At 40.8% G+C, this 27,710-nt stretch overlaps 1 protein-coding gene across 1 annotated transcript in view; it reads right to left on the reverse strand.

Annotated features, from left to right (window-relative positions):
• PATJ (PATJ crumbs cell polarity complex component) overlaps positions 1-27,710 on the reverse strand; it is a 177,228-nt gene that overhangs the window by 77,670 nt on the left and 71,848 nt on the right. The window contains exons 26-27 of the mRNA XM_066624595.1: positions 26,298-26,363; positions 16,087-16,183 (exon numbers count right to left, since the gene is read on the reverse strand). Of these exons, the coding sequence (XP_066480692.1) occupies positions 16,087-16,183; positions 26,298-26,363 (163 nt within the window). The remainder of the gene's footprint in view (positions 1-16,086; positions 16,184-26,297; positions 26,364-27,710) is intronic.

A 27,710-nucleotide genomic window follows, 5' to 3' on the forward strand; every position in this document is an offset into this window, starting at 1 on the left:
GCACCGCTATGCCAGTGCTGGAATGTTGGTTAGGATTTGGACCTTAGGCAGGCCCTAGGCTAGAGCTTTTGCTATTCATTTTATTTTTTTGAGTAGGTAAATCCTACAGAAAGCCTCACATGTGGGGGGGGGGGATGTGAAATGGCTGGCTTTTTCCAAAGTTTTAAATATGTTGTTGAACACATCCACTAGTGAACTCCAAACCACCCCCAATTTATTTGCCTTTTTAATCGCCTGCATGTCAATATCAAAGCATTTGCCACTACATGGAAGTGACCTTCTCTGGGGACAGTGAGCTACCCATCAGTTATTCATGGAGAGTAACAACTGCTGTGTTCAGAGAGCTTCTGCATCATCCAAGAATCCTGCAGTGCTATGTACGCAAATGGCAAGAGAGTGGAGTTGCAGGAAAGAGAGCTATCTGCACGTCTTTTTCGCTGTCTTATTGCTGATATGGCATAAATGTTTTAGCTAGATTAGGTAGGAAATAGAGTGGGCTTATGGTTGATCAGAATCCTGACAGTTCTGATTAAATATAAGCAGAGAATGAAGACATTTTTATCCTTGATAAAATCCTATATTTCTATAACAAGCAGTTGCATTTACTATTCTGATGGGCAGAACTGAGCTTAGAGAGAAGAGGATCATTAGGAAGCAGGGCTCAAATACAATGGCTAAGAATGCCAAAAAAAAGTTTGAATAAACACTGTTGAAACTATTTATCATTTTGTCTTTACAAAGTTGAGAAAGATTAATGTACCAACTAAAGGTTTAAAAAATGCAAGCATTTGACTGACATAAGAATCTTCCTCAGATAAAACCGCATATTCAGACCCATCAAAGGTGCTATGCCATTGATTCCATTTATCCTCTGGAACATGCTGGTTGGTGCAATGAAGCTATCTTCTCTGTTTAATATGCTTGTCAACTAAAAATGGGTTTACAATACAAGCCTGTGCATTCCTACTCAGCAGTAAGCCCCAATGGGTTCAATGGGCCTAGCTCCTAGGTAAATGTGTACAAGATTATGGTCTTATCCAGTGGTACTCAAACTTTTCCGGCCAGTGGCTCCCTTGACCCCCGTGGCTGTTGGCCATGACTCCCTATCATGTTCCTGAGGGCTGGAAGTGACATCATTAAACAGGAAGTGACCAGAAATGACCAGACTGAACCAGAGTGACCAGACTCTCTCCCCCCTCCCTTTGCCAACTGCATGGAAACAACTTTAAGACCCCTGGTGACTGGTAAAAGAAGCGTTTTATTTGGGGAGGGGGAGGAAAGCGGGCAGGTTTGAAGATCGAAAGGGGAGAGTGGAAGAAGGAGGGGGTTGAAAAGAGAGATTTCACTTTGATGAGAAGCGATCCCAGGCTGGGAACTAGGAACCAACCAGATAAGGATCAGCGAGGGTTAAGGACTGCAAGCTGAGCATGCTTGGTACTTGCCAGATGGGGGTTGGAGTCGAAGAGCTTTGGAAACAACATGAAGTGAACACAGAAGGCAGCAGCCTCGGAGTGGAGGGAGAAGGGGGGGCAGCAGCCACTCTCACAGCTGAGCAACTCCTGTTTCTTCTGCTTTAAAAAAAAGCAAAGACGATGGGCAAAAGGGGTGTGACTATTCTGCCCAGGGGTGTGACTGTATCACTGCGAGAGGACATCCCGCGCCTCCCCTTTGAGTTCCTGGCGCCTCCCTAAGGAGCTGCGCCTGACAGTTTGAATAACACTGGTCTTATCTCTTGACTGTATCAATTCTGTATCTGTGAGATCACCACAAGCATCAACAGAGTGCTCACCACTTGGTGTCATAAGAACATAAGAACATAAGAACAGCCCCACTGGATCAGGCCATAGGCCCATCTAGTCCAGCTTCCTGTATCTCACAGCGGCCCACCAAATACCCCAGGGAGCACACCAGATAACAAGAGACCTCATACTGGTGCCCTCCCTTGCATCTGGCATTCTGACATAACCCATTTCTAAAATCAGGAGGTTGCACACACACATCATGGCTTGTACCCCGTAATGGATTTTTCCTCCAGAAACTTGTCCAATCCCCTTTTAAAGGCGTCTAGGCTAGACGCCAGCACCACATCCTGCGGCAAGGAGTTCCACAGACCAACCACATGCTGAGTAAAGAAATATTTTCTTTTGTCTGTCCTAACCCGCCCAACACTCAATTTTAGTGGATGTCCCCTGGTTCTGGTATTATGTGAGAGTGTAAAAAGCATCTCCCTATCCACTCTGTCCATCCCCTGCATAATTTTGTATGTCTCAATCATATCCCCCCTCAGGCGTCTCTTTTCTAGGCTGAAAAGGCCCATTCTAGCAGCACAATGTGTCACAGCAGGCACAACCAAGGAAGTAGCTGTATTATCCATTTCTGACCCACAACAGAGTAAAACAGATTAAACTGCCACGAAGCAACAGCCAATGATCCATGTCGATCATTCTTGAGAACCTGAAGTGCATTCTGGAATATCATTTGAAATGCCACATGTAAGCTCAAGCAGCCTTAAATGCCAAGCTACCACGACATCACCACAAGAATTATTCACTACAAATCAAGAGGAGCAGTCATCCAATACTTCATATTCTGCCGTACTCCAAATGCTGGGGAAAAAAAACTGAAAGTAATATGGCAACAAAGAAAACCTCAGAGGATTCGTTCAAAAATATGGGAAATGAGTATACAACAGTGCTCTTTACGCTAAATCCCACTTCACATCTCTCAGACCACACAGGGCAATTAGTAATCACTCCACCAAAAAGCCTCTTTGAAGTGGTCTAAGAAAGCTCTCTACAAATCCCTAGCAATATTACAGAGCAAATCATGAAATGTTTGTCCTTAGTTCTTCTTTCCCATTGGTCAGCAGCAAGCATGAACTTGAACAACTGCAACATATTTGTATTCAAGGGAAGAGCAATTTGTTTTCGGTGAGAAAAAATTACCCGAGGAGTTTACATTTATGACAAAAACTAAATTAGGGAATACAGATGAGCTTGTAAACATACTGATAGCGTTAAATACATACATTAAAATGCATTTATACATTACATTACCATACATTAAAATCCATTTATAGAATCCCTCCCATGTCAGTCCAATATCATAAGAAAGAGAGGCAGAGCCTGAATTAATTTCATGCAGGTTTCATTCAGACATCTGTCAACTGGATGTCCCAAGGCATGCTGGGGACCAAAGGGAGAGGGAGAGTGTTCAGGTCAATAAAAGTTGTGTGTGTCCCCCAAAGTGGGAGGGCTATTCAACTGCATGCATTCATGGAACAGCATGCGGGTAGGGCAGGTTGTCTCCCACCAGAGTCCAAGGCTTGCTGGTTTGCCTCATTTCAATTTGAAAAGAGGCAAACCAGCAAGCTTTGGACTCTGGTGGGAGACAACCTGCCCTACCTGCCTGCTGCTCCATCCTGTGCAATCTTTTCAATCTGAAAAGAGGCAAACCTCTCTTTGCCTCATATTGAAACGGGCTTGATATGAAAGGAGAGAGCATTGTGGTCAAGGAATGCTTGCCAGGCTCAGATGCTCCAGTCATGTTCCGCCCTCAAAATATCTTTTGAACTACATGGAAATCCACCCTCCTAGTTTAAAAGGCTGCTTTCTCCAAGAACAATTGTTTCTCCTTCACAAGTTTCACAGACATATGATCTATTCACAGTTCATTACTTCGGTGCATTTAGATGTTCATTAACAGGTGTTACTCAAATTCACATTTCACTGAAGGCAACTCATTGCAGACAGGCTGCATCAATACTTGGGCATATCCTAAGTAGCCCTGCAGTTCCAGACCTAGCAAGTGATAGATATGCAAAAGGTTACTTCCATGTGTAGATCCCTGGAGCTGGATCTGGTAAGGACTCATGGGCAGGAGGTGAAATGGTTAAAATTAAAAAAGAAAAGGTTTACTCCCTACCTTTCTTCTGTTCTTTCCATTAAATGTCAGTATGCCTCTGAATACCAGTTGCAGGGTAGGGAGGACAGACAACCCACAGTGAGGTTGCTTCCACTGTGTTTCCTGCTATGACCTTTCCAAAAGTCTTAGCTGGCTCCCACTGTAAAATATTAGACTAGGTGATCTGCTCTGATCCAAGAGAACTCTCCTTGTATACCACAGCTGTCAGGGTTAAGAGAGGGGCTGCCACTGACAGCATGCTGATTCAGGGCAGTAATGCCTAGTTGTTAGCATGCTCCCTCCCTTTCCTTTCCCCTCTATCCCTATTTGGACATGCAGCTTACTTTGAAAAGGTCTTGGTATACTGAATCTGCTACCAGCAGCCCTGGAGATCAGGTTAGCCAAAGGGGCTTGCTAGGCAGAACTCCCCTCATAAAACCAGTTGATCAACAATCACCCAGTTTGGCTAGTCGTGGCTGCTTTGAACCCAATTTGCATTTCTCCCTCCTGTCTGGTAGCTTCTATAAGGTTTAACAGAAGATCTGCAGAGAGGGGGGTGACAATGCCCTGAAACCATGAGGATCACCCACAATTACAAAGTAATACACATAAAATATATTGATTTTATGACAATAGCTCATAAAATGGTTTGACACAAGTAGTGTGAGAACAAATTAAAAATAGGATGACTTATTTTGCTTTATCCCAGCACCCCTTACCATGCTGATATTGTCCTTAGTGCAGCTGAACTTGTCACATTTTCACTTTTAAACTGAAGGTAGCACACCAGATACTTGGCAGCATTTGAAATTCTAAAACAGATACAAGTCCCTGTACCATCAAGACACTCTGCTGTTTAAGTATGACCATCAGCTTTCTCTCTCAAAGCCAAGTTCAAGCTGTAATTGCTTTGAACTTCGGAAACTGTGAGCCCAATCCTATCCAACTTTCCATTACTGTTGCAGCTGTGCCAAAGGGGTATGTGCTGCATCCTGCAGTGGGGGCGCTGTCACAGAGTCCTCTTCAAACTATGTTTTGGCTGCATTGGAGCTAGAAAGTTGGATAAGATTGGTCCCCGTGTCTTCCTAGTGCATGTTATATAGATCTTCAAGATAACTGGGCATGTGAGAGAGAAAGAGCTAGATAAAGAGGATGGCCAGTATGGCTAGGCTTCCTTACTAAACAATGAAGGACATGAATTGCTCAGTTTTCCATTTCCTTGGACTTTGACATTTGTAATACCTTACTTAGTAAAGACATTTGCCATGGAGATGAAACTTTCCTGATGCCAAATGTTATATCAGGTTAAGCTAGGAGCATGGTCTCCATTTCAAAACTATGTCTCCTTATAGTGATTCAAGAAGTAGTGAAGTAGGCTCAAGAAGTAGTGACTCAAGAAGACATTTGAAGCTAACAGAAGCGAACTGGTCCCAGGAAGTGAGATCTTGTGTTGAAAATCTCATAGTTTTGAAATACTTTCAAGTTAAGTGTTTGTAATTATGACCATAAAACCAACCATCAATCCTTAATCAAAGACTTTCCTGACTTAGCCTTCCAGATGTCAAACTCTTTTGAGCTAGAAAGGAAAGAGATCCTTCAACAGCCTTCTCAAAAGTCTAGAACAGCATTTCTCAAAGTATGTTCTTAGGAGCCCTGAGAAGGGTTATTTATTGGTAGGGCCACTGGGGGATGTGAGCCCACCCCCCACCCCCCGCCAGTATCAAAAAAACTGATGGCGTACCCTGAAAATTTTAATGCCTTGTCGGTATGCCACAAGATGAAAAAGGTTGAAAACTGCTGCCTTAAAGGATGTCATGTTCTTAAAAAGAAAGAAAACTGTTCTCTAAGAACAATTACTATGCAGTGCAGATTTTACACTTATTAACTTGCATAGATTTTTCACTATTTCTCATCAATGCCTTTATTCCAGATGACAAGTTACAAAAAGAAAACTTAAGAAACTGTGTTAACATAAAATGATGGAGGCAGTGTTTAATGTTGGCAGAATTTTTTTTTCAGCCATCTGATAAAATACTATATCACTGAAAAATATAAAGACAGTGTCTCTTGATGCACATCTGACAGATAAGCTATCCTGATATTGGCATAACTTTTCTTGTGTTTGCTTTATAGAATTAGAAACAACCAGATGATGTGCCACACAGCAGTTAACATTTGGTGTCCTAAACCACGGCAATTGAGTACATTTTTGAAAAACTCTGTATCAGAAACAATCCAAATACTCTGCTTCTTATTTTGCACATCAACTCTGTACATCTAGAACAGGGGTGTCCAAACTTTTTGGCAGGAGGGCCACATCTCTGACACTGTGTCGGGGGCTGGGGGAAAAAAAGTTAATATACATTTCAAATTTGAATAAATTTACATAAATGATTAGAGATGGAACTTATATGAATGAATGATTGTCTTGCAATAGCTCATGGCTTATAAAAGGCCTTGCACAAAGCAAAACCGGCCTTTCCTTTGCTGCCACTGCTGCATCACAGACGTGAAACAACAAGCAGTGCAGGGAGCCCACGTCCCACAGCTCACATGAGAGGTTGGCCGTCACGCTGAGAGCAGTTGTGTTGGGACAGCACAGGCTCCAGCAAGTCACCGGAGGGCCAGAGCTCATTGGAGATTGGGGGCCCCTGTGGGCCAGATTGGGAGTCCTCGAGGGCCGCAAGTGGCCCCAGGGCCAGGGTTTGGGCATCCCTGATCTAGAACTAAACTAAATGCCATTGTAGTTGCAACTTAAATTTTCTTTGAAGACACTAAGAGCCCAAACCTGAACTTGAGCATACCGCCAGCACTGGGTGTTGTAAATGTGCTGTAAAAGATGTTTACGGCACCCTCCGTGTAGAGACCACTGTCGCCAGCCCAGCACCAGTTGGTGCTCAGCCCGGCACTGGAAGGACACTGCCTGAAGCAAGAGAAGAGCTCTGGGCAGCAGTAAGGTTTGTCAGGGCAGGGGGGAAAGCATTCTGGTGTAGAGGGTGGGATCAGCAGAGTCCTGCTCCGCTGGATCCACTGCTTCGTTTTGGGCTGAAAACCCCAACATGAAGCTCCTCCAGTCTGTGCTGGCAAAATAGCCGGCACAGACTAAAGGAGGCCCACTGCAGGACCTGCACCCTTACCTGGGGGAAGGGGAGAGTGTCTCCTTCCTCCAAGGAGATTCTAGCAGCTACCACATAGGAAACAATGGTCGCCATTTTGGTACCGTTTCTCTTCTGGGCACCAGACAGCTTAGGATTGGGCTAAGCTCAAAAACTCTGTAAACAGTCTAGCGTGAAGTACTAGAAGTCGCCTACGTTCACTGACAAAGAATTTCACTTCAGAAGGAAATACAAAACATACCTATTTCTTGTCTCATAAATGCAACTGAAAAAGGTCACTCATCTTCTGAATATGTCTACTGGTCTCTCCTTATTGATACGATGATTACAAAAGAAAGATATTAAGTCTTCAGCTTGGAGAGAATTATAATTAAGTTAAACTTCAGTTGCAATCAACAAATTGGATGGGATGTGCACTGTGACAAATATTCTTTAGAACTCCCTATTCCTTCTGGCAAACGAGATGCAACATCAAGAGATTCGCGAAAGCAGGAAAAGCTATAAGAATAACAGCCACATAAAATGGACTTACTCATTAGTTTTGCCTCCAGGAGGTAACAGAAGCCCTTAGAGAGGGAGGTGCTTTAGAACAGCAACAAAAAGATTTTAAGTGCAACAAATTGTATAATTCTACAGCAATTACTTTCGAATTCAGTATGAGTGTCCTGCTCATTGCCACCTTTTCTTTTATCCAATATAAAGGAATTTAGCCCGGGGAAAATGAAGCTATTTAGGTACGTCTAAACGGAGTCAGTTCAGCTGAACATGGTAACCTGTATAGAATCACAGCATACATTTGGTCTCTATAAGGAGGATTCAGACAGTTGCTAGGAGGGGCTACACCTAAGCCAAGTTAGAAGGAAGAGGAATTTACATGAACAGTGTTCTGCCTTTAAATAAGCCTCCCCCCCCCCCATTTTGGGCAATGAAAGGCCCAAATAAGTTCATGGGGAGCAAGGGGACACATACCTTGGCAACTGACCTGCCAAGACAGGGAATGCCATGTTATGCTACAGCAATGAAATTGCTCCTGAATGCCAAACAGCTCTCATTGCCATCACTACATAGCCAAATCAGACTTAATCCATGACACCATCGCATTGACTATGAGATCCAAGCTAAGGGCAGATCTCATAATGAAACAGAAAGAAACAGACTGTTCAATTTGTAAAAATTAGTACCAAATTAGTACCAAAGTAACAGATTGGGAAAACAAGGGATGTAAATAAAGCACGAACAGATGACAATAGTGGCAAAGGAGAGAGTTTTCTTTGGTTGATGCCTTTCAACCCCATCTAAAGCAAAAACTGTTCTTGGAATAGCAAAAGCTCTTCTGATACTTCTCCATAAATCTGTGCTCAGTTAATTCAATCAAGTTGTATGCTCCCATTACTGGCATACAACTCTGTGAGAATCTCTCACAAATAGCACCCCTACTGGAACAAACTTGTCTATAGGCCCTAACATAACATTACATGCCTGTCCTAATGACACACAAAGACAGATACTGATTGCCATCTATCCCTCATTTACATTCTGTCCCTCACTGTAAAATCCATAGATTGGAAAGACGTCATACTGATGGAACGTCCCTGCTACCACATTGATGCTTTGCTATGTGCATTTTTAGAGAACAGTATGTCAAAATCTGCAAAAAAACTTATTTTATGGTTCAAAGGCTGCCATGCAACAAATACATCCTTACAGCCCACCCATACCATCCTCATGGTGGATGGTGATGACTGCAGGACTCTCACTGATCCATCAACATGGCTACCAATGAATGTTGTAGGAACAGCACAAGCTGAGCAATCTACATAGCCAAATTTCTGTGGTAAGCACCAGAGAGTACTGGGGACAGATGAAAACTTGCTTTTCTGTTAATGGTCCCAGTTACGTGCTACAGTCCTCAACTTCAAGTCGCTTTAGTGGTGATAAGAACCGGCAAATTACAAACATGCTTGGCCATATGTTCATGGATGGCGTTAGCACCCATGCCCGAAATTCCAGAGTATTCTTCCATCTTATTCCAGCAAGCTCTGTTAGCCTGCTTTTCAAGGTAAGATCACACAACTGAGTACTCTAAATAAAAACATTTTTCATATTCCACAATAATAATAATAATAACTTTATTTTTACCCCGTCTTTCTCCCCGAAGGGACTCAAGGCGGCTTACAACAGGTTAAAACAGATTAAAAACATAATTTAAAACAGATAAAAGCATATTAACTCATATCATAAAAACAGCAGTCAGATAAAAAGCAGTCAGGTAAAAACGGGCATAGAGCAGCAAATCATAAAAGAATCAGGCCTGTAAAAAATATTAAAAGATGTTGAAAAGATGTTAAAAAGGCCGAGAACTCAGAAGGCTTGTTTAAACAGAAGGGTCTTCAGGCCTCACCAAAAAGTCTCAAGAGAGGGAGCCATTCTTAAGTCAAGGGGAAGGGAATTCCATAGCATTGGTGCCACTACTGAGAAGGCCCTATTTCTTTCCACCGCCCCATGTACATCCCTAGGAGGCGGCACTTGCAAAAAGGCCTTCTCTGATGACCTAAGAGGATGAGCCGGATTGTACGGAAGTAGGCGGTCTCTAAGATACCCTGGCCCAGAGCAGTATAGGGCTTTAAAGGTCAAAACCAGCACCTTGAATTGGGCCCGGAAACGAATGGGCAGTCAATGCAGCCGCTGGAGAAGCGGACTGACAGAGTCAAACACAACATGTTTGCTATTGATAATAGCAATGTTGGACTTCAAAAAAAAAAAACAAACTTACAGACAGGCCCCAGGACCTTATATAAGGAAGTATTGGTCTACTACAGTGGTTTCCAAACTTTTTAGCATCAGTACCCACTTTTTAAAATGACACTCTTATCAGGACCCACATAAACCCAATAGGTTTACAAGACTTAAAAGGAGATCTAGAAAGAAATAATTTTATTTATTTACTTACAAGTAATAACATTTTTATTTATTTACAAAAAACTCAATCCATTTCTTATAATGAAGCAACCCTAATGAGTTTTAATGAACGCTCTCCTTCCTTTCCCACATGTCCCAGGAAAAAAAAAAATCTTCTAGGTCAGTGGTACTCAAACTTTTAGCACCGGGGCCCACTTTTTAGAATGAGAATCAGTCAGGACCCACCAGAAGTGATGTCATGATTAGAAGTTACATCATCAAGCAGGAATTTTTTTTAATAACCCTAGGCTACAATTCTAACCACACTTACCTAGGAGTAAGTCCCATTTACTATAATTGGTAAAAGCATATACATTTACAGCCTGTTAAAAGTACAAAGCTGTAACATTTTCGCAGATGCAGTCACATACCATGGTAGCATCAAGTCTACCATATTAAAAATAAAATACACATTGAAATGAATGGGGACCCACCTGAAATTGGTTTGCAACCCACCTAATGGGTCCCGACCCACAGTTTGAGAAACACTATTCTAGGTTTTTTGGAATTCTTTATTAGGGGGCATCAACTAAGACATATTCATCTCCTTATATTTTACATAAGCTTGCAAACCCCAGGAGCTAAGCTCCTTAAAGGGCTATTAGCAGCCATCTTGCAAACTCCAGGAGCTGAGCTGTTTGCAGGGTAATTGGCAGCTATTTTTAAATAACCTCAGGACTTGAGGCAATTAGTTATCTCACCTTGCCATTACTTGTGTTTACATCGGAGGCTCTGCCCCACTAAAAATCAGGTTGCGACCCACAGTTTGGGAACCACTGGTCTACTATATACCAGCTCTATTTTCAAGAAGTCTTTGACTGCTCCTTGCATAACTTGGGTAGGTTTATTACACGAAATTGAGACAGGTTCTGTTACATTTCTAAGGCAAAAATGCAGTTAAACAAAAAGAAAAATGATGCAGTAAGTATATATGCACTCATGATGGCCCAAGATATGAAATAGTTATAGAAGTACGTTCCAGAGCAGATCTAAGGAATACACAAAATGCTAATTTCTGCTGTTATAGTAAATACTCTGTAACCAATAAATGCATTTGCAGAACACAGCCAGCGTTAACAGGCATTTGAAGTTTTCCTTCCTAGAGCAGATTATTTACACTTCATGTTCCCAAGGGTCCCAGTTTTAAAATCAAGTACTGTTTGAAGACACATTTTAGACATGCAAAACTAATAAGCAAGCAGCATGTTCCGTTGTCTCATTAGAATTTTACAGCTGTGCTGGTTGGCTAGATCAGAGATGTTCCTTACTTGTTCCCTTACAGTCGCATAGTATTCTTTGTAATGGATACTACTGAAAAGATGCCATTTCGAGCCACAGATTCAGTTTTTCTAAGAGCCTCAGGCATGCATTAATGGAATATTATCATTTATCTTCAATCTGGCAAATGCCTATGCACTTGCTCTAGCAACCTGTTATGTCATAGCTCTAATTGCAAGTCACTGCAGTGATGCAAAGTGTTCCTCAGTGATAAAGTGCCAGCTTCACAAGGATAATTCTCTTTGCAATTCTCCAGAGCCACCTCTTCCTACACTAAATCAAGCTTCATGAAATTCTACATTGTCAATATATGACAAAAGCAGAAGTCAAGAGAGGGAAGTCTCTCACTCACACACACTAACCCATTACAGTCATATCATCTAAAATGAAATATTTAGATCTGTAACTTTTGTGTATGCCTTACATATAATCGCTCTCTCTCTCTCTCTCTCTCTCTCTCTCACACACACACACACACACACACACACACACCCCTAGCACCCCCAAACTAAATATCTGAATCCCACTAACTGCATACATGGCAAGGAAGAGGCAATCACATCTCACAGCAAGTGAGCAAAACCACAGTATCGTTTTTGTAGAAAACAGCTTGTTTGTTTACTCACATTTTGTTACTCCACAATGGAAATGCTATATTTATTTCAACAGAGCTTTTTATTGCATTCAAACATTTACCTAAGAGTCATCTTAGGCAAAACACAAAAGAAGAGCCATCTGTTTTTACATTTAAGTAGTAGTTAAGAATAAAATAAGTTAAAATTGATCTAAACATTCACCACTGAATCCTGATCCTGTCAGTTTCACAGCCTGATTCAAATGGATTGCATCAATGGTTTCAAACTTAGCCAATGCATTTTCAAGGCACTAGAATTCATGCCAACACTAAATCTTCCTACACATGATTAAGTCAATGAACAAATCAAAATATGCTGCTATTCTCATTTACCTTTTCCTCTTTATCAGTTAATGAAATGCTGAGAATGAGCTGCTGGAAATACCAGAATACGTACCTGGGAAACCCCCTTGTACCATTGCTGTATCAGTATGCACTTCAAGGTATCTGCATTCCTGACAAACATTCAAATGCTGCAAGCAGCTCAAATCCTCATCACACACATACAGAGAGACTCCGTGCTTGCCTTTCTTCGGACGACCTTGGGCCTGTCTCAGAGATTTCCCTTGCCTTAAGGGCAAGCTGGCAGCTCTCTTTCTATGATGAGAAGTGATCAATTACACTTAATTTCAAGCCTGTCCACAAGCGAACAGTTACATCTGTCAGCAAAACTGCCAGCACAAGTATGCAGAGAAAAGCAAATCTCTGGTTTCCCACATCTGACCCACTGACGCTCTACTGCTGCTGCAGCCACTGCTACAGCTGCTTCTGCTGTGTTATTGCACTGCTGGAGATCACTAATATTCGAATGGCATATTCCCCTGTCCCGAAGCACAAGTCAATTTAACATAACCCCTTCCTCTCTCAATCAGCGACAACTAATACAGTTCTGAGTGGTCCAGGCTTTATTGCAGAGAAACGGTTTGTGACATCTAGTCACATTTATTTACAGAGGCTTTTTTCTGGTTCAGATCATCAATGACTGTCTACCAGCCCAGCAGACTTACTCAAGTATTACCTTGCTGTTTTCTCATTAATTGAGATGCACCAGAAGATTATGCTTGAGCTCAAGAAACAAAGATATCTTTTAACAACGGGCAACCTATCTGACTTCTCACCATTGCCTGCATTTCAGTGAAGGCTGCAATCCTATACACATTTACCTGGGAGTAAGTCTCACTGAACTCAATGAGGCTTACTTCTGAGTAGGCATGTATAAGATTTCTACTGGATGTATACTCCAATTTGCATGGAAAACTGGAGCACTCAAAAATCATGTTTGAAAAACAGCTCATCAGAGGCACTTTGGAAGAGGAATTCCCTATTCATCAATCATCATCATCATAAACTTTATTTATATCCCGCCCTTCTCCCCAAAGGGACCCAGGGCGGCTCACAACATGTTAAAAACAGATTAAAAAAATAATTTAACAGCAAATAAAAACGTATTAAAACACATTAACAGATACCATAAAAACAGTAGTCAGATAAAATATCAGATAAAAAGAGCAAAACGCAGCAAATCATAGAGGAATCAGGCCTGTAAAAATACTAAAAGATATAGAAAAGATTTTTAAAAGGCCATGAGAAGGCTTGTTTAAACAAAAGGGTCTTCAGACCTCGCCGAAGTATCAAGAGAGGGAGCCATTCTTAAGTCAAGGGGAAGGGAGTTCCATAACGTTGGTGCCACTACTGAGAAGGCCCTATTTCTTGCCGCCGCCCCAAGTACTTCCTTAGGCGGCAGCACTTGTAAATAGGCCTTTTCTGATGACCTAAGAGGATGAGCCAGATTGTACGGAAGTAGGCGATCTCTAAGATACCCTGGCCCAGAGCAGGGTATTCATCATTGGCCCTAAATTGGGGCCTATATTGGCCCTAAATGCTAATTTTCTTTTCTTCGTTTCCTCTTTTCTCTACTTGAGGTACACGAATGTACACACATCCACAGACAACCTTCTTTTGCCCATTAGCACACAAAGTCCTTAAGTGCTTTACATTTCAGCTTCCCAAATAGTTGTTTGGAAACAGTACTTCTGCAGCAACCACTATAAAAATGGATGCACAGATGCTTTATACACATAAGCCCTCCAACACCCCCCCATAGTATTAAAGCATGTATGGCAGTCTTCAATAGTCCTTTAAGAACAGTTTAAGGTGAGAAAGCTAAACACTTTTCCCAGTTCAAAGAAAGACTAATAAAAAATGATTAACTGCACAAACATATTAAACAGGAATTAATGTATAGTTTACGAATTAAAACCCAAACTCTATGAGTACAATGAGTGCTTTTCTGAATCATTTTTGAGGGTCCGAATATAACTTCTAGTACATTAAGAAAACCTAATCACCATTCTAATAATTTATTATGTCAGAGGTCCACTTTTTCTAGAATGGATTCTACAGTTAATTTCTGGTTCAGCAACATTTGCTGGTGACTGCAGTGACATCTATTGGAGAAGCATTGTTTGACTGTTGCAGACTCCCCTTCACCTTTGGACAGATGTATTACATCCTCTTTCCCTTTGAAACAACCAAATCATTACATGTGAGCCCTATCAGTCCTAAGCAAATCCCCTGGAGACATTCTCTCTGATAACTGCACATGGCAATCAATGCAAGTCAAGTGCCAATTAACACACTTTGCCTTCTGTCAAACTCAAGATTTAACAAATGATTATAATGTTTTATTGCATCATATGCTGGGTACCATGGTGTTCTAGATTGCTTCAGCAACAGAAAGCATGTCTCAGATCAGCTTTACATTTGGGAAGCCCAAGGCAGCAAGAGTTTCAGACAGCAAAAGCTGAAGGGGCCTTTATAATCTTTCCCCACAGAACTGCATTTCGTCACTGTTGAGTCCAGAGTGGGTCTATAATCTGGATTTATAACCTGAAATCTGAGGGATGACAGGCAGAGATGCAGCTTAGACACCACTATCTAGCTGGGCCAGATTAACATAGTAGCAAAAGTAGCATGTGCCCCACATTTCTGAGGGTTTCATACTAAATGCTCGCAAACTGCCTCTGGGGAAATCAGCATCTCACAACTGGCAACCCTGTTGTTTACATGTTCATAATAGTTACGGACATCATTAACATCATGATACGAACAAATAATTTTGTTCAAATTTAGCTTCACCGCAGTTACAATCCTATTGTGCCGGCAGCTTTGGCACTAGCAGAGTGTGTGCTTTCATGGCACAATCACAAAACGTGCACATTGCAACAGCAGAAGAGTTCAAGGCACTGGCGGTAAGGCCAGCTTGCTGGTGCTCACAGAAGATCAGATTGTGCCAAAACAGGCAAGCTCCATGTGGGCTGGTTTGGGGGGGGGGGAGGAAAAGGGCAAGGAGAGGGCAGGAATGTGGCCTCTTCATAATATATGCTACAGGCCCTGCACTAACTTAATCCGGCCCTGCTAACTAGTTCCGGTTTAAAGCCATGGGGGGGAGAGCTAGGGAGAACTAGCCCAGCCAACAAACAAAGCCTCTTAATAGCAGCAAACTGAAAAGAGAATCATATAGTACTTCCTGAGCCCTCTAAAGGTATTCAGAATAGGGTTGTTCACTCACTGATCTGAGCAACACAGAAGTCTTATTCAGATGTTTGTAGTGATAGACACCATCCATAGTTACAGAACACCCAGGAACAAGTCAGCAAACCTTGCCCCCAAATTCCCTAGCTTTGCCCCCTCTCCTACCTGGAAGTAGCATTTGCCTGAAGAGGCAAATTTGTCTACAAGGAGAGAATTTCCCTGTTATCTGGAACACTCGGTGTCGAATGAAGAGGGAGAACGTGCAACGGGGAAAGAATCATGCATAGTAGATTCAATAGTATTTATTTCAAAATAATCCAGACCTCAATGTACAAATGGCACTTAAGTGCTTTTGCATTTTGCAAGTAAATTCTTTAACATGATACAAATGGGAAAGCCCAATAAATCAATAGTGAAACTATAACAAAGGTATATATAATTTATGTATTACATTTAGAGAATGATGCCAAACTCCCAAACTAAAAAACAAAAAAAAACCTGTGTTATTCCATCAAAATGGAGAATCATTTGCAAAAAATATAATTTTACCCCACAAGTACGGATGTCACAAATTAGACTACTCCTTAACAATAGCACCACAGGTTAAGTACAAACTCTCAATTCAGAAATGCTTTCATTCTAGTCAAACATCACAAAATTTACCCTCAGTAAAAGTATCCTCCTCCTCCTCCTCAGTGCTGGACTTTCGAAGTCCTTTATAAGGAGGTGGTAGTTTCATGGGTGGTGGCACTCCACTTTCCTTCTGAAAAGACAAAAAAGGAACATTATCAACAGGAACCTCACAGTTAATTTCCCATTTTCTAGGAAAAAGAAATCAGTTACTGTATGTTGCTGATTTAAATGCTATTTCCAAAGTTTTTTGCATAGTAGACTACAGAGAAAGAGAGAGAGAACACCAAAATAAGTAACTAGGCACAAATCATTTTTGAACCAGTGCCAAAGACAGAAAACAGAAAATTGATTTCATATAAGGTTAATTAACACATCTCCATTTTTTCAGAGGGGCTTTAATCTTTTAATAAATCTATGGTTTTTTCCATGTGCTTCACAGAGGAACACTTTCCGCATAAAAGCTCCAGAGGCATTACAGACTAAATTATTTTACCTACTCCAATCAAACAAGCTATATATTAAAACTTGCAAGAAAATCCCATTACCTTACAAAAATAAAGGCACTTTTGATAATTATGCAGATAGCGGTACATATCCCTAAAACGAAAGGCTTAGGACTATTGCAGCAGACACATCCAAGCATCTGTTTCTCTTGCTCAAATGAACTGAATCATTCTCTAGCTGCACAGTTTTAGTGATCTCAGGCAATCACAGTGCTAATAGCAAGATGCACTTTCGTAAACAAAGGCTAAGTAGTGACTGTCATGAGATCAATACAAAGGACCAAAAAATACTTTTTTCTATAGTAGAGAGTTATCACTGATAGCTCACATGTCATTTTTACAGTATTTCCCCCGCTGCATTGCATATACTGTAAAAAAAAAAAATTGAAGTGCATTGCACCCATCAAGAAAAGTACACTAACTACAATACACTATTCTAATCGTACTGGAACTATCTACATTTTTCTGATCAGCAGGAGACTCCTGAGAAGAGATACTGCCTGATTTTTTTTTGGGGGGGGGGGAGATGGGGTTTCTGCTACCACCCAAGAAAAAATATATATACTTTGACTGTGCCCCACCACTGCTTCCTCATTCTGCTGGCTACTTGGAGAAACAGATGGTGGGCAAGGAGGGGAGAAGGAGACAGAACCTGCCCCACTCCCTTATTTCTACTCTGACACTGCCTCCTTGCTCTTACTCCACATGCCCTTGCTTAAAATAAACAGGTTAAGTGGAATATGCTGGGAGTCCCAGCATGCTTCATACAACGTGTTTATTTTAAACAAGACCACACAGTAAAAGCAGAGAGGCTGTTCAAGAGTAGAAGGCATGGTAGGAGGGTAGGTAGAGTTTGCCACACTCTGGCTCTCCTTACCAACCTGGTTTTGTACCAACTGCAGCAGTAGCAGCAGCTTCCCTTCCCCTTCCCTTTCAGAAGTGCTAGAGCAGCGATTTTCAACTAGTGTGCCATGGCACATTAAAGTGCTGCAAACTGTTCACAGGTGTGCTGCGGGAGTTTGGGGGAGGGTTATTTACTAATAGGGCCATTGGGGAATGTGAGCCCCACACCAGGAGTGCAGTGTGCCTTGTCAATTATCAAAAAACTGATTGTGTGCCTTGACAATTTTAGCACTTTGTCAGTGTGCCACGAGGTGAAAAAGATTGAAAATCACTGTGCTAGAATATCCAGAAGGCTGCAATTGCCTGAATCCTCTTCCTGCTGACTTTGAACAAGCAGGAAGAGGAACAGAGAGCTAATTGAAGCTGTTCAGCAAGCAGTATCAGGCTGCCAGTTCATGTTTAGCTACCTGTCCCCTAAAATATCTGGATCTTTTTCCACACAGCATAGCAGTCTATGGGCAATTTTTCTTTACCTCTGCTCATTTATGGGCTAACTCCCAAAACTGTTTCATCCCTGACATCTTTCCATTAAGATTCTTTAACAGTCATAGGTTGACAGGGACAAACTCTCCAAATTCAGAAACATGTGAGGCATTTTCAGATGAATTACTGCACTGGTTACAGCTTTCACTTAATGGGGGAAATCCTTCACACAGCTTTCAATGGAAAGCTTTTTCCCCTCAATTAAAATAGCTTACGGGGAGGGGGGCATGGAAAATCAGGATCAGAAATGCAGCATAGGAAAACTCCTATTGTCCCCGTAATCTCCACTGCACTGTCACCCCATTTCAGCCTTTGGGGGCTCTAATTCAAAAATGCAAAAACAAAAATGAGGCAACCTGCATGTTGTAGGTCAAGTCCAATTTGACCCTTAATCTTTATTAAGCTTAGCAGCCCTAGTTTCTAATACTTTTTAAAATGTTCAGTTTAAAAGTTCGATACACAGTCTAGTGCCAGGACTCCATGTGTCCTGTGAGATTCTTAAAATTGCTCATTCCTAACTAGCAGCTCCAAGCAAGACATGACAAACCACTTTTGAAAACTGAAGGAGTTTCAAGAACTGTTTCCTGTGCAACATAGAGGGGTTGAGTGAATGAGCTATTATGAAGACAAGTAACTGTTTTGTCCAATGGTATAACAGACCTCGAACAAACCAAGCGACACAGAGAATATAAATCTACTTAATAGATTCTGCTGGGGTTACGTAAGCATTTGTGCACAGTGAAAGAACCTCTTAGGACTGTGACTATGAGTCTTTTGAAATACGTATCATATCCATCCATTTCAGTGCTCAGAAATCTACACACGGCAATTTTGTTAGTGAGACACTTCAACTGATACCTAATCATAGGCCAGCTTCAAAACTCATATCTTCCATTAGCCTTTGATCACATACTATGTACCCACATGGTCTAATAGGACTCTAAGTGATGAAGAGAAACACTTATCACTCATAATAAAAAAGAAACCATTAGCAGAGCAACCACATTTTGTTCATGTTATGAATAGCTAGGCATACTGCATAATTCAACAGTACAACTTCTACACGCAGCCTCATGCAAGATTTTAAATTTTATTTCGGAACAAGTATTTCTGCTTGAATAGTATGAAATAATGTTCTAAACTGGCAACTAGGGAATACCTAAGTGTTGTAAGAGAGTCTGTATTATGATGTAGGCCTGGTTTTGATGTATCCATGATAGTAGAGCAGAAACTGAGTTATGGTAAACAAACATTTAGCAGTCAAACAGTGAATAGCTCCTTCGTGGAGCCCACCAAGAGCCAGTTTAAACATAAATTTTCACCCGCTCCATTATGTAAACCTGAATTCTCACAGTCCATGCTTTGATGATTTTAATAAATGTTAAACCTTAAGTCCCAGAGTTTTGAATTCCCTTCTTCCAGGAGCACTGATAAAGTCAAAGTCTATTTTTCTTACACAGCTTCAATTTTCTAATTTTAAATTAGCTCTTTATGCAATTGAAAAACCTGCTTTTTATTGGAATGCATATTTGATCTCTCTGACAGATTCTCTTTTACATTAACAGCATATATGCCTGACACAGAAAGCACAAAAGATGCTTAACTGCATTCTAGTGTCACATATGAAAAACACTGTACCAAAATATCTCATTACATTGATATAAAAGCCTCTTCCATTTGAACAATGTTAAAGTAGCATTTAATTTGCAAAGAATAGTTTGAATTTGCATGTCTAGGAATGGTTTGTGCAATGGATTGTGCATTTGGGGGGGGTGAAGGAAGATGTGCATACTCCCACTCTGCCACCACGCAATGAGGATGGGTTGCTTACAGCAGCTCATGAACTGGCCCATTATCCAGTTAATATGATGAAACCTGATTCAGGAGGACCAAAAATGCAAAACTTTTACAAATTTAAAGTCTATTCTGGAATTCTCTTTTTGACATACATTTTCTGAATTACCTCAGGCCCATTCAGGCTTTGATAACACAAGGTCCTAAAATGAAATTCAAGAACATCATGGCATGCATTATTAACTGTTACCCTGCACGTGCCCAATCTCGTCTGATCTTAGAAGCTAAGCAGGGTCAGGCCTGGTTAGTACTTGGATGGGAGACTGCCTGGGAATACTGGGTGCTCTAGGCTTATAGCATAGTCTTTCGAGACTGAAGGTTGCCAACCATGAACCATGGGATGCATTTAAAGTATATTTTAGAATCTTAAATTCAAGTCACCAGTTGCAATGCTGGAGTAGATCCATGACCAAGGAAACCTCAAATAAAGGTTATGCCAGAGTGGCAGGCATTTGTCTCTCAATCAAGTTTAGCATCCATTGAAATCCTTAAAACATGGGCTATGAGAATTCAGATTTAATGATAGATCTATAAATTAACCTTTTTGCAAATTTTTTAATGTGAAAAACTTCTCCATGCAGTGGTTGTGGTGCTTCTCAAGCCTACCCCATTATCCTATAATATCACAGAGATAGAGGATTAGCATTCACAGACCAGGACTCCTGACTTTGATATCTAGTATCTCCCCATATCATCCATTTACTTACAGTCACATTTGTCACAATGCATGAAAGTCAGGTAGCTGCGATGGTATCAACCCTGTTGCTACAACTCATGCCCCACACATTACATTTCATATTCCATATTCCATACACATACACTCCAGCTCAGTAGATTGCATTTAAGCATAAGATTAAAACTGCAATGTAAACACCTAACAAGTCACGGGAGAACACAGGAATGATCGAGCCAACATAATAATAATAATAATAATAATAATAATAATAATAATAATAATAATAATAATAATAATAATAAACTTTATTTATACCCCTTCTCCCTAAAGGGACCCAGGGCGGCTTACAGCATGTTAAAAACAAATTAAAAACATCATTTAACAACAGATAAAAAAATATTAAAAACACATTAACAGATACCATAAAAACAGTAGTCAGATGAAAAGTCAGATAAAAAGAGCATAAAGCAGCAGATCAGGCCTGTAAAAAATACTAAAAGATGTAGAAAAGATGTTAAAAAGGAACTCAGAAGGCTTGTTTAAACAGAAGGGTCTTCAGGCCTCGCCGAAAAGTTTCAAGAGAGGGAGCCATTCTCAAGTCAAGGGGAAGGGAGTTCCATAATGTTGGTGCCACTACTGAGAAGGCCCTATTTCTTGCTACGAGTAAATATTAAAACATATTCTTCTTGCTACGAGTAAATATTAAAAAACTGTCACTCACACCTTAATTACAGTACTTTTGAACTACATGTTTAAAAACACTACAAAATAAAACATTGATGGAAAGACAAATGTATAGCCTGGATGAGGGATTAAGGAATTGCAATGTGGATTCCTGTTTTAAGAAAAACATTATAATCTACCCATATACCTTCACAAAATACAGTGATATGTGCTTTGTCATCTAATATACTTTAATTGCTTCCATATCCCAGATCAAATTGTACATTCAGTTATCTCTAGCATATGAAGAAAATTTATTAAGCAGAATGAATTTGTGCTTATTGCCAGCTGCAAATACTGCCAAATTGCTACTAGTGTCTACAAAAGTGAACGTTTCCTAGCTCTGCCAAGGACTGGCTCCTGTAACTTTTCAGCTACTAATAATTTCGAAACGTTTCTGTCCCTTTTCACTTATTAGTTTAACATTCAGGATCAGTTCTGTGTTTTAGGGGTCCTTCTGCAAACTGCCCTTCATGGGCCCCCTCTTATCTGAATTTCACTCAGATTTGTGGTGGCGTTTGCCTTGACCGTGTAGCAACTCTCTGGGCCTGGAGAGAGTCACCTCCACTGTATAAAGAGAACATAGGTGAGCTAGGTGATATGCTGTGGGCCCTTCCAAGAAGGGATGGTCCAACATGATCTGCCACTTGCCATTTCATGCACTTGCAACTCCCTCAACTCAGGTAGACAGCAATCCAGCCCCTTACCACCTTCCCATGTGATACTTTCCAGTAAAACAAGAAATTTGAGTGTTTCCAGATGTTCTGCGCTTCCTGTTCTATTTAAAGGGACTTGGGAGGAAGGAATGAAGTGAGTGGATATGGAAGTGGATTGCCATCTTTTGTAGAGTTTCTTCAGGTTCAAGAGCACAAGACCAGTTTTTTTAGGTTGGATTCCAGAATAAGACCATGTATTAGACAGTGTGGGCTGCTACAGCCTCCCATTCATTTCACCAAAGCAAGCACTTTGAGAAGTGAACATTATTGGCTCCCATGACTCAGAGTCCTTGTGCTACATTTTCAAAAGAACATTCAGGTACATCATACAGAAAATTGATTTTTACATTTTAAAATGGCAAGGAGGGGAGAGAATCACCAGTGCAGAGTAATTCACAATAATAATCTTGCTGACTAAAACCTAACTTGCCCCATCGGCACACCCATTTATAGATGAAGGCGTTGGCTATCTGATGCAGCTCTGATTTCTAAATCTCCAAAAGAAAAAAAAAATCCATTGTTGGTATGCATGCACAGTCTTAAAATGTTATGTTTTCTTTTATGTCTTGATACCCTACATTAAAAGATGCACATGCTGACTATAACAGAGTTATTTTCCACTGTTACAGCAGCCATGAAAAAGCTACCTTACACAGCTTTTAGGAGGATTAGGAATTTAGCCCTTGAACAGCATAAAGCAGAGATCTAGAATCCAGGAGGTTAAAAGGGTGTTAAAAAACTGTAAGTGGATGTCTTTTTTCTTTTCTTGGATGAAAAACTATAGAAAATGAAAATGAGCCAGCAATTCTCTAACTGCTTATTATTGGGGTTGCTGTTTTCAAGGCCTAAATTCTGAGCACTATAATTTGCATATTATGCAGATCAGATGTGTTAATTAGGCAAATCAGATTTGCCATTTCTGCATGCTCATTTGTGCAATTTCCACTGGGTGCTTCACCTCTGTTCCTGCTATGTTCTGGGTGAGGTGGCAAGGGGAAAAGCTATGGAAGGTCTTAACTTGGCCACTATTTTCACTATCAGAGAAGAGTAGTTTGCGATAGTAGCCTTTCATCTGCACCAATTACCCAGAAATGCGTTGAGTATGCAAAGACTTCATCTACCCACCACTTCTAATTTTCTATGAATTTCAGCTTTCCAAGTTAAAATGAAAATAGGATTCATGTGTAGGATTACTGAACTCTTTTTTTGTAGGTTTTTTAAAATTAAGACTACAATAGCCAACAAATAGAAGATAACACTGTGTGAAATATCTCTTTATCTTATTCCAATTCTCCATCTTAGTGATAATGGATTACACATCTTTCCCTAACCCTATCTTATTCAGAAAAAAAGATGTAGTTATCAGCCATATTGGTTAGTTGCATTCAGTGCCAGACACTCTGCAATTAAAAAGTCATGGCACTGTAAGTCACAACGCAATTAAACCCAGCAACAAAATCATAATACTTATATTTTTTTAAATGACAAAATTCAGCAATCAGACTTTATGAAACCTTGTTAACAGGTAGCAGTATCTGCAAACTCCAGCAGACTTTCAAAAATAAGCATCTTTACCATGACCAGTGCTTCTTCCAGTCCTACTTTGTGGCTCACAGCTTCATCTAGCTGTGTCTAGGGAGTGTCATTCACTCCCTCTTTACTCAGGACCCTTCCACCTCTAATCTCCCTTTCCTTTGTCACCTGCTTCTTACTGCTTTCCTAGTTTCCCTGGTAGCACTTGATGACTCCTCTCCTTTCCTTGGCTGCTTCCTCAGTTCTTCTTTCCTTTCTGTCTTCAGCTTCCTGACCTCCCCATCATTATCTCAGTCCACTGTCTCACCCCCCATCCCATAAGTCCCACTCAGGAAGAGTTCTCTGTATGGCCAATGTCCACGTTTCCATGTGAATGACAGTATTTATATACTGCCTTTCTCAAAGACTTGTAGTCATGAGTCACATAGAATCAAGGTGTTTTACATAGGCAGACTGACCATAAATCCCGTTTTTCCCCAAACAGGGCTTTTACAAGTTTTTATTCTAGGAAAGAAACTCATAGAAACCTCCATTTTTCCAAAGGTTTCACTTCATGGTGCATCCTGACTGCACAGCTTTTGATTATGACAATAGGTGCAAATAGGCGGTTATTAGCCTATTGCTGACTGATGCCCAAAAGATTCAGCTTCCAGAGAGAAGTCAACTGAATCTGTAGCAGTAAACACAAGAGAGATCAATGCACTTTTCATAGCACAAGCTTTTTTGGATGACAGTTCACTTTAGATAAAAGATTAAAAATTGCACACAGTTTATGGTTTTCTCTGCTGAAGTTTCTTGGGGAAAGAGTACTACTTATATTAGTAGTATTAGAAAGAATAATTAAATGTGTCGTCAGCAGATACTGAAGGATTGGAAGCCAGAATTTGACACAAATTTCCATCTACAAAAGTGTTCATGCTGTGTATGAAAGATAGAAGGCGGCAGAAAAAGGAGATAAAGAAAGGGGAATCAGATTAAAAATGCATTCGGACTGTAATTTCAGGAAAACAACCTGAAGGGCTGGATAAACTGTGGGAAGAGGTTGGGGTAAAGCAAAAAAGAAAGGATAGCTTTTTAAAAGAGAATCAAAAGCCAACACTGAAGAATCACTGCAGATACAATCTAGAAGCCATGGGGCTAACACCTACTCAAAAAGGGAAAGAAATGCTTACAGGTGGGAAATTTGGCAGTGGCCCTCCATTTGAGAATAGGCGAGTTACAAGCATATTCTTATTTTCTCTTGTGAAAGCTGGAAAGCATGAACTTGATACAGTGCTGGAGACAATCACAGGCATGCAGGGAAGTTAACAACTTGGGCCCAACACACATTAGGGACTGTAGGCTCTCATGTGTCTCATTATGATCTCTCAAGAATACCATCTCTGTGTTAAGTTCAGACAGTGAGGACACAAGAAGGGTGCTCTACATGGTTCTCCCCCCCCCCCATGCCCAGTTGTTGAACTCTCTCTCTGTCATTGCAGACTCAGTCCAAGCATGGGCAGCTTTCATAACTGATTAAAACCAACCACTTTAGGAAAGACCTTGGGATCCGGCTCAAGATGACAAATAGGAGGGAAGTGACAATGGTAATTTAACATAATTCAACATTTAAATCTCTTTTATTAGCTTTTATTTTTTATTTCTATCTTACCTACCCCAAGCCAGAAGGGACAGTTTATAAATCCACATTCTGTTTTTTAACCCAGCAGAAATATATTTCAGAATATAAAATGCTGGAACCCAATGCAACAGTAATTTTCCCTCTTTTTCATCCCACAGCACACTGACAAGGTGCCAAAGTTGTCAAGGCACACCATCAGTTTTTTGACAACTGACAAGGCATACCACGCTGCTGGCAGGGATTCATATCCCCCAATGGTGCTACTAATGAATGGCCTTCCCCAAACTCCCACAGCACACCTGCAGACCATCTGCGACCTAGTGGTTGAAAATAGCTGTAATACACCTTCCCTACTTTCTCCAAGGGCACAATCCAAACTGTGTCTTGGGCAGATGTGAGTCCCTTGTGCTGGCCCGGGAGTGTTGCAAAAGTGCTGTCAAGCACTTTTACGCCACTCCGGGGGAAGAAAGGCCAGCACATGAAGAAAGGTCTCCCCATGCCAACGAAAACTCCAGGGATGGTGAGCTGGCGCAGGGATGGTAAGCTGGTGCAGGGGCCTGGGGGCTTGGGAAGGGTGGGGGGGAGGCATTTTGGGGCAGGGGATGATGGGTGGTGGGCGGGGCCATGGATGGGCAGGGAGGGAGTAGGAGGTGGGGCCAGGATCCAGCAGATATGCTGGATCCCAACCCCATTCCCAGGCAGCCTGGGGCAGGCCTGGGCTGCTCAGATTTGCGCCACCATATGAGGTGGTGCAGATCCGAATAGCCCCATTGGGACCGCAGTAGTTCTCCCTGGGGTATAAATACTGTTGTTAATAATAATAATAATAATAATAATAATAATAATAATTCAACCAGAACAAGTTTATTTGCTTTTTGAATGGTCTGATTAACTTTTCCCCTATTTTCCGACAAAATGTATTTTTTCCATTATACTCAAATCTGAGCAAATACTCTTATTTCTTCTCCTTTAATTAAGCAGCAACTGAGTTATTGCTTTTATTGCTGCTCTGCTTTTATGCATTTGATGTCATAAACAGCAGTAAACAGCAAGTGCAACTGCACAATAGTTTATTTACCTTTCCAAATTTACTAGCATAGCTACAAAAAAATTGATGGATATTATTCATGTTCTTCCTTTTAACAGAAATCTCTCTGATGTTTTCAAGTTGACTGTACACTGCTATATAAACCTGGTTTGGGGGAAACAAAAGGTAACATTGGCAGTACCTGTTCTCCTGCTGTGCCTTGATCTTTGTGGTCTTTATTTTTCTTTGGATTTACTATGGAAACCATCTGCAGAATACAAAAAATAATTAAAAAAATAAAACTGATCTAAAATGTAATACATTACACATACCCTTTCTACACTACTAACTACACAGTCCCATGAAATTAACATGAGTTTCACACATACTATTTAAAGTACAAGTACAAACTCCTCATCTACTATAAAACATAGTAAATCATTACTATCATACTTTACCGTTACTAGAACTTTATAATTTGATAGAGCCTCTCCCAGAATGGTGTGCACAAAATATGCACAAAATTTTATAATCGGATACATTGAAAAAATGACAAATACGGAAAGAATACAAAAGCAGGTTTAGTAAAAACAGTATTTTAGAGGTGCAGGTAACGTTGTCCATTGCTACAAGCAGCATAAGAAGTTAAGATAAGCAGCAAGGTGACCAGGTTTTTAAAGGACACCAAAGTATTCACAGGATGATGAAAACTAAGAAGAACTCAAAGAGGGTCTCTCCCACAAAGTGGGGGAGCAGGAAACAAAACGGAAAATGCAATTCAATATTTAAGTGTAAAGCGATGCACACTGAGGCAAAAACATTCCAGTTTCACATATACATTGGGGTCTTTACCTGTGTCTTTACCACATATTATTTTGGGGTCTGAGTTGTCAGTGATGAACCAAGAAAGATCTTGGGGTTGTTGTGGACAGCCCAGTGAAAGTGTTGAACAAGTGTAAGGCAGCTACAAAAATTGGCAAAATCCATGCTGGGGTCATTAGAAAAGGGACTGAAGGTAAAACTGCTATTAGTATAATATTGTCCAAACCAAGACATCCAGGGAGCGTGCTTTGCCCCTTCTGCATTTCACAAGGCCAAGCGTCTCCCTCTTTCACAGTAGTAGAACTGGGGGTCATCCAATGAAATTAATGGGAGATTTCGAATGGACAAAGGGAAGAAAGTTTTCATACAATCAGTTTCATACATCAGCATAATCAGTTGATGGAATTCACTACCATAAGATGTAGAGATGGTCAGTTCGCATCAAAGTTCACATGGCTTTGGAAGCAGATTAGTTCAATCCACTGAGGACAAGTCTATTACTGATCAGTCATGACAGGTAAATGCCATCACTAGGATCAGAGGACTCTAAAAATCAGGGGGCAGCAGGGGAAATGGGCATGCCTTCATCTCTTGCCTGTAGGCTATAGAGGGGCAACTAGTGGGCCATGTGGAAAACAGGATGACAGATTAGACCAACCTTTGGCCTGATTCAACAGGGCTCTTATGTATTCAGAAGACCTTATATAGAATGGATAACTGGAATCTTTATTTCTTTAAAGAAATCATCCTTTTTACTTCCTAAACACATATTGTTTCTAAAGAAATATATTTA

The sequence above is a fragment of the Tiliqua scincoides genome, chromosome 4, assembly GCF_035046505.1.
Source record: "Tiliqua scincoides isolate rTilSci1 chromosome 4, rTilSci1.hap2, whole genome shotgun sequence".
Classification (NCBI taxonomy): Eukaryota; Metazoa; Chordata; class Lepidosauria; order Squamata; family Scincidae; genus Tiliqua; species Tiliqua scincoides.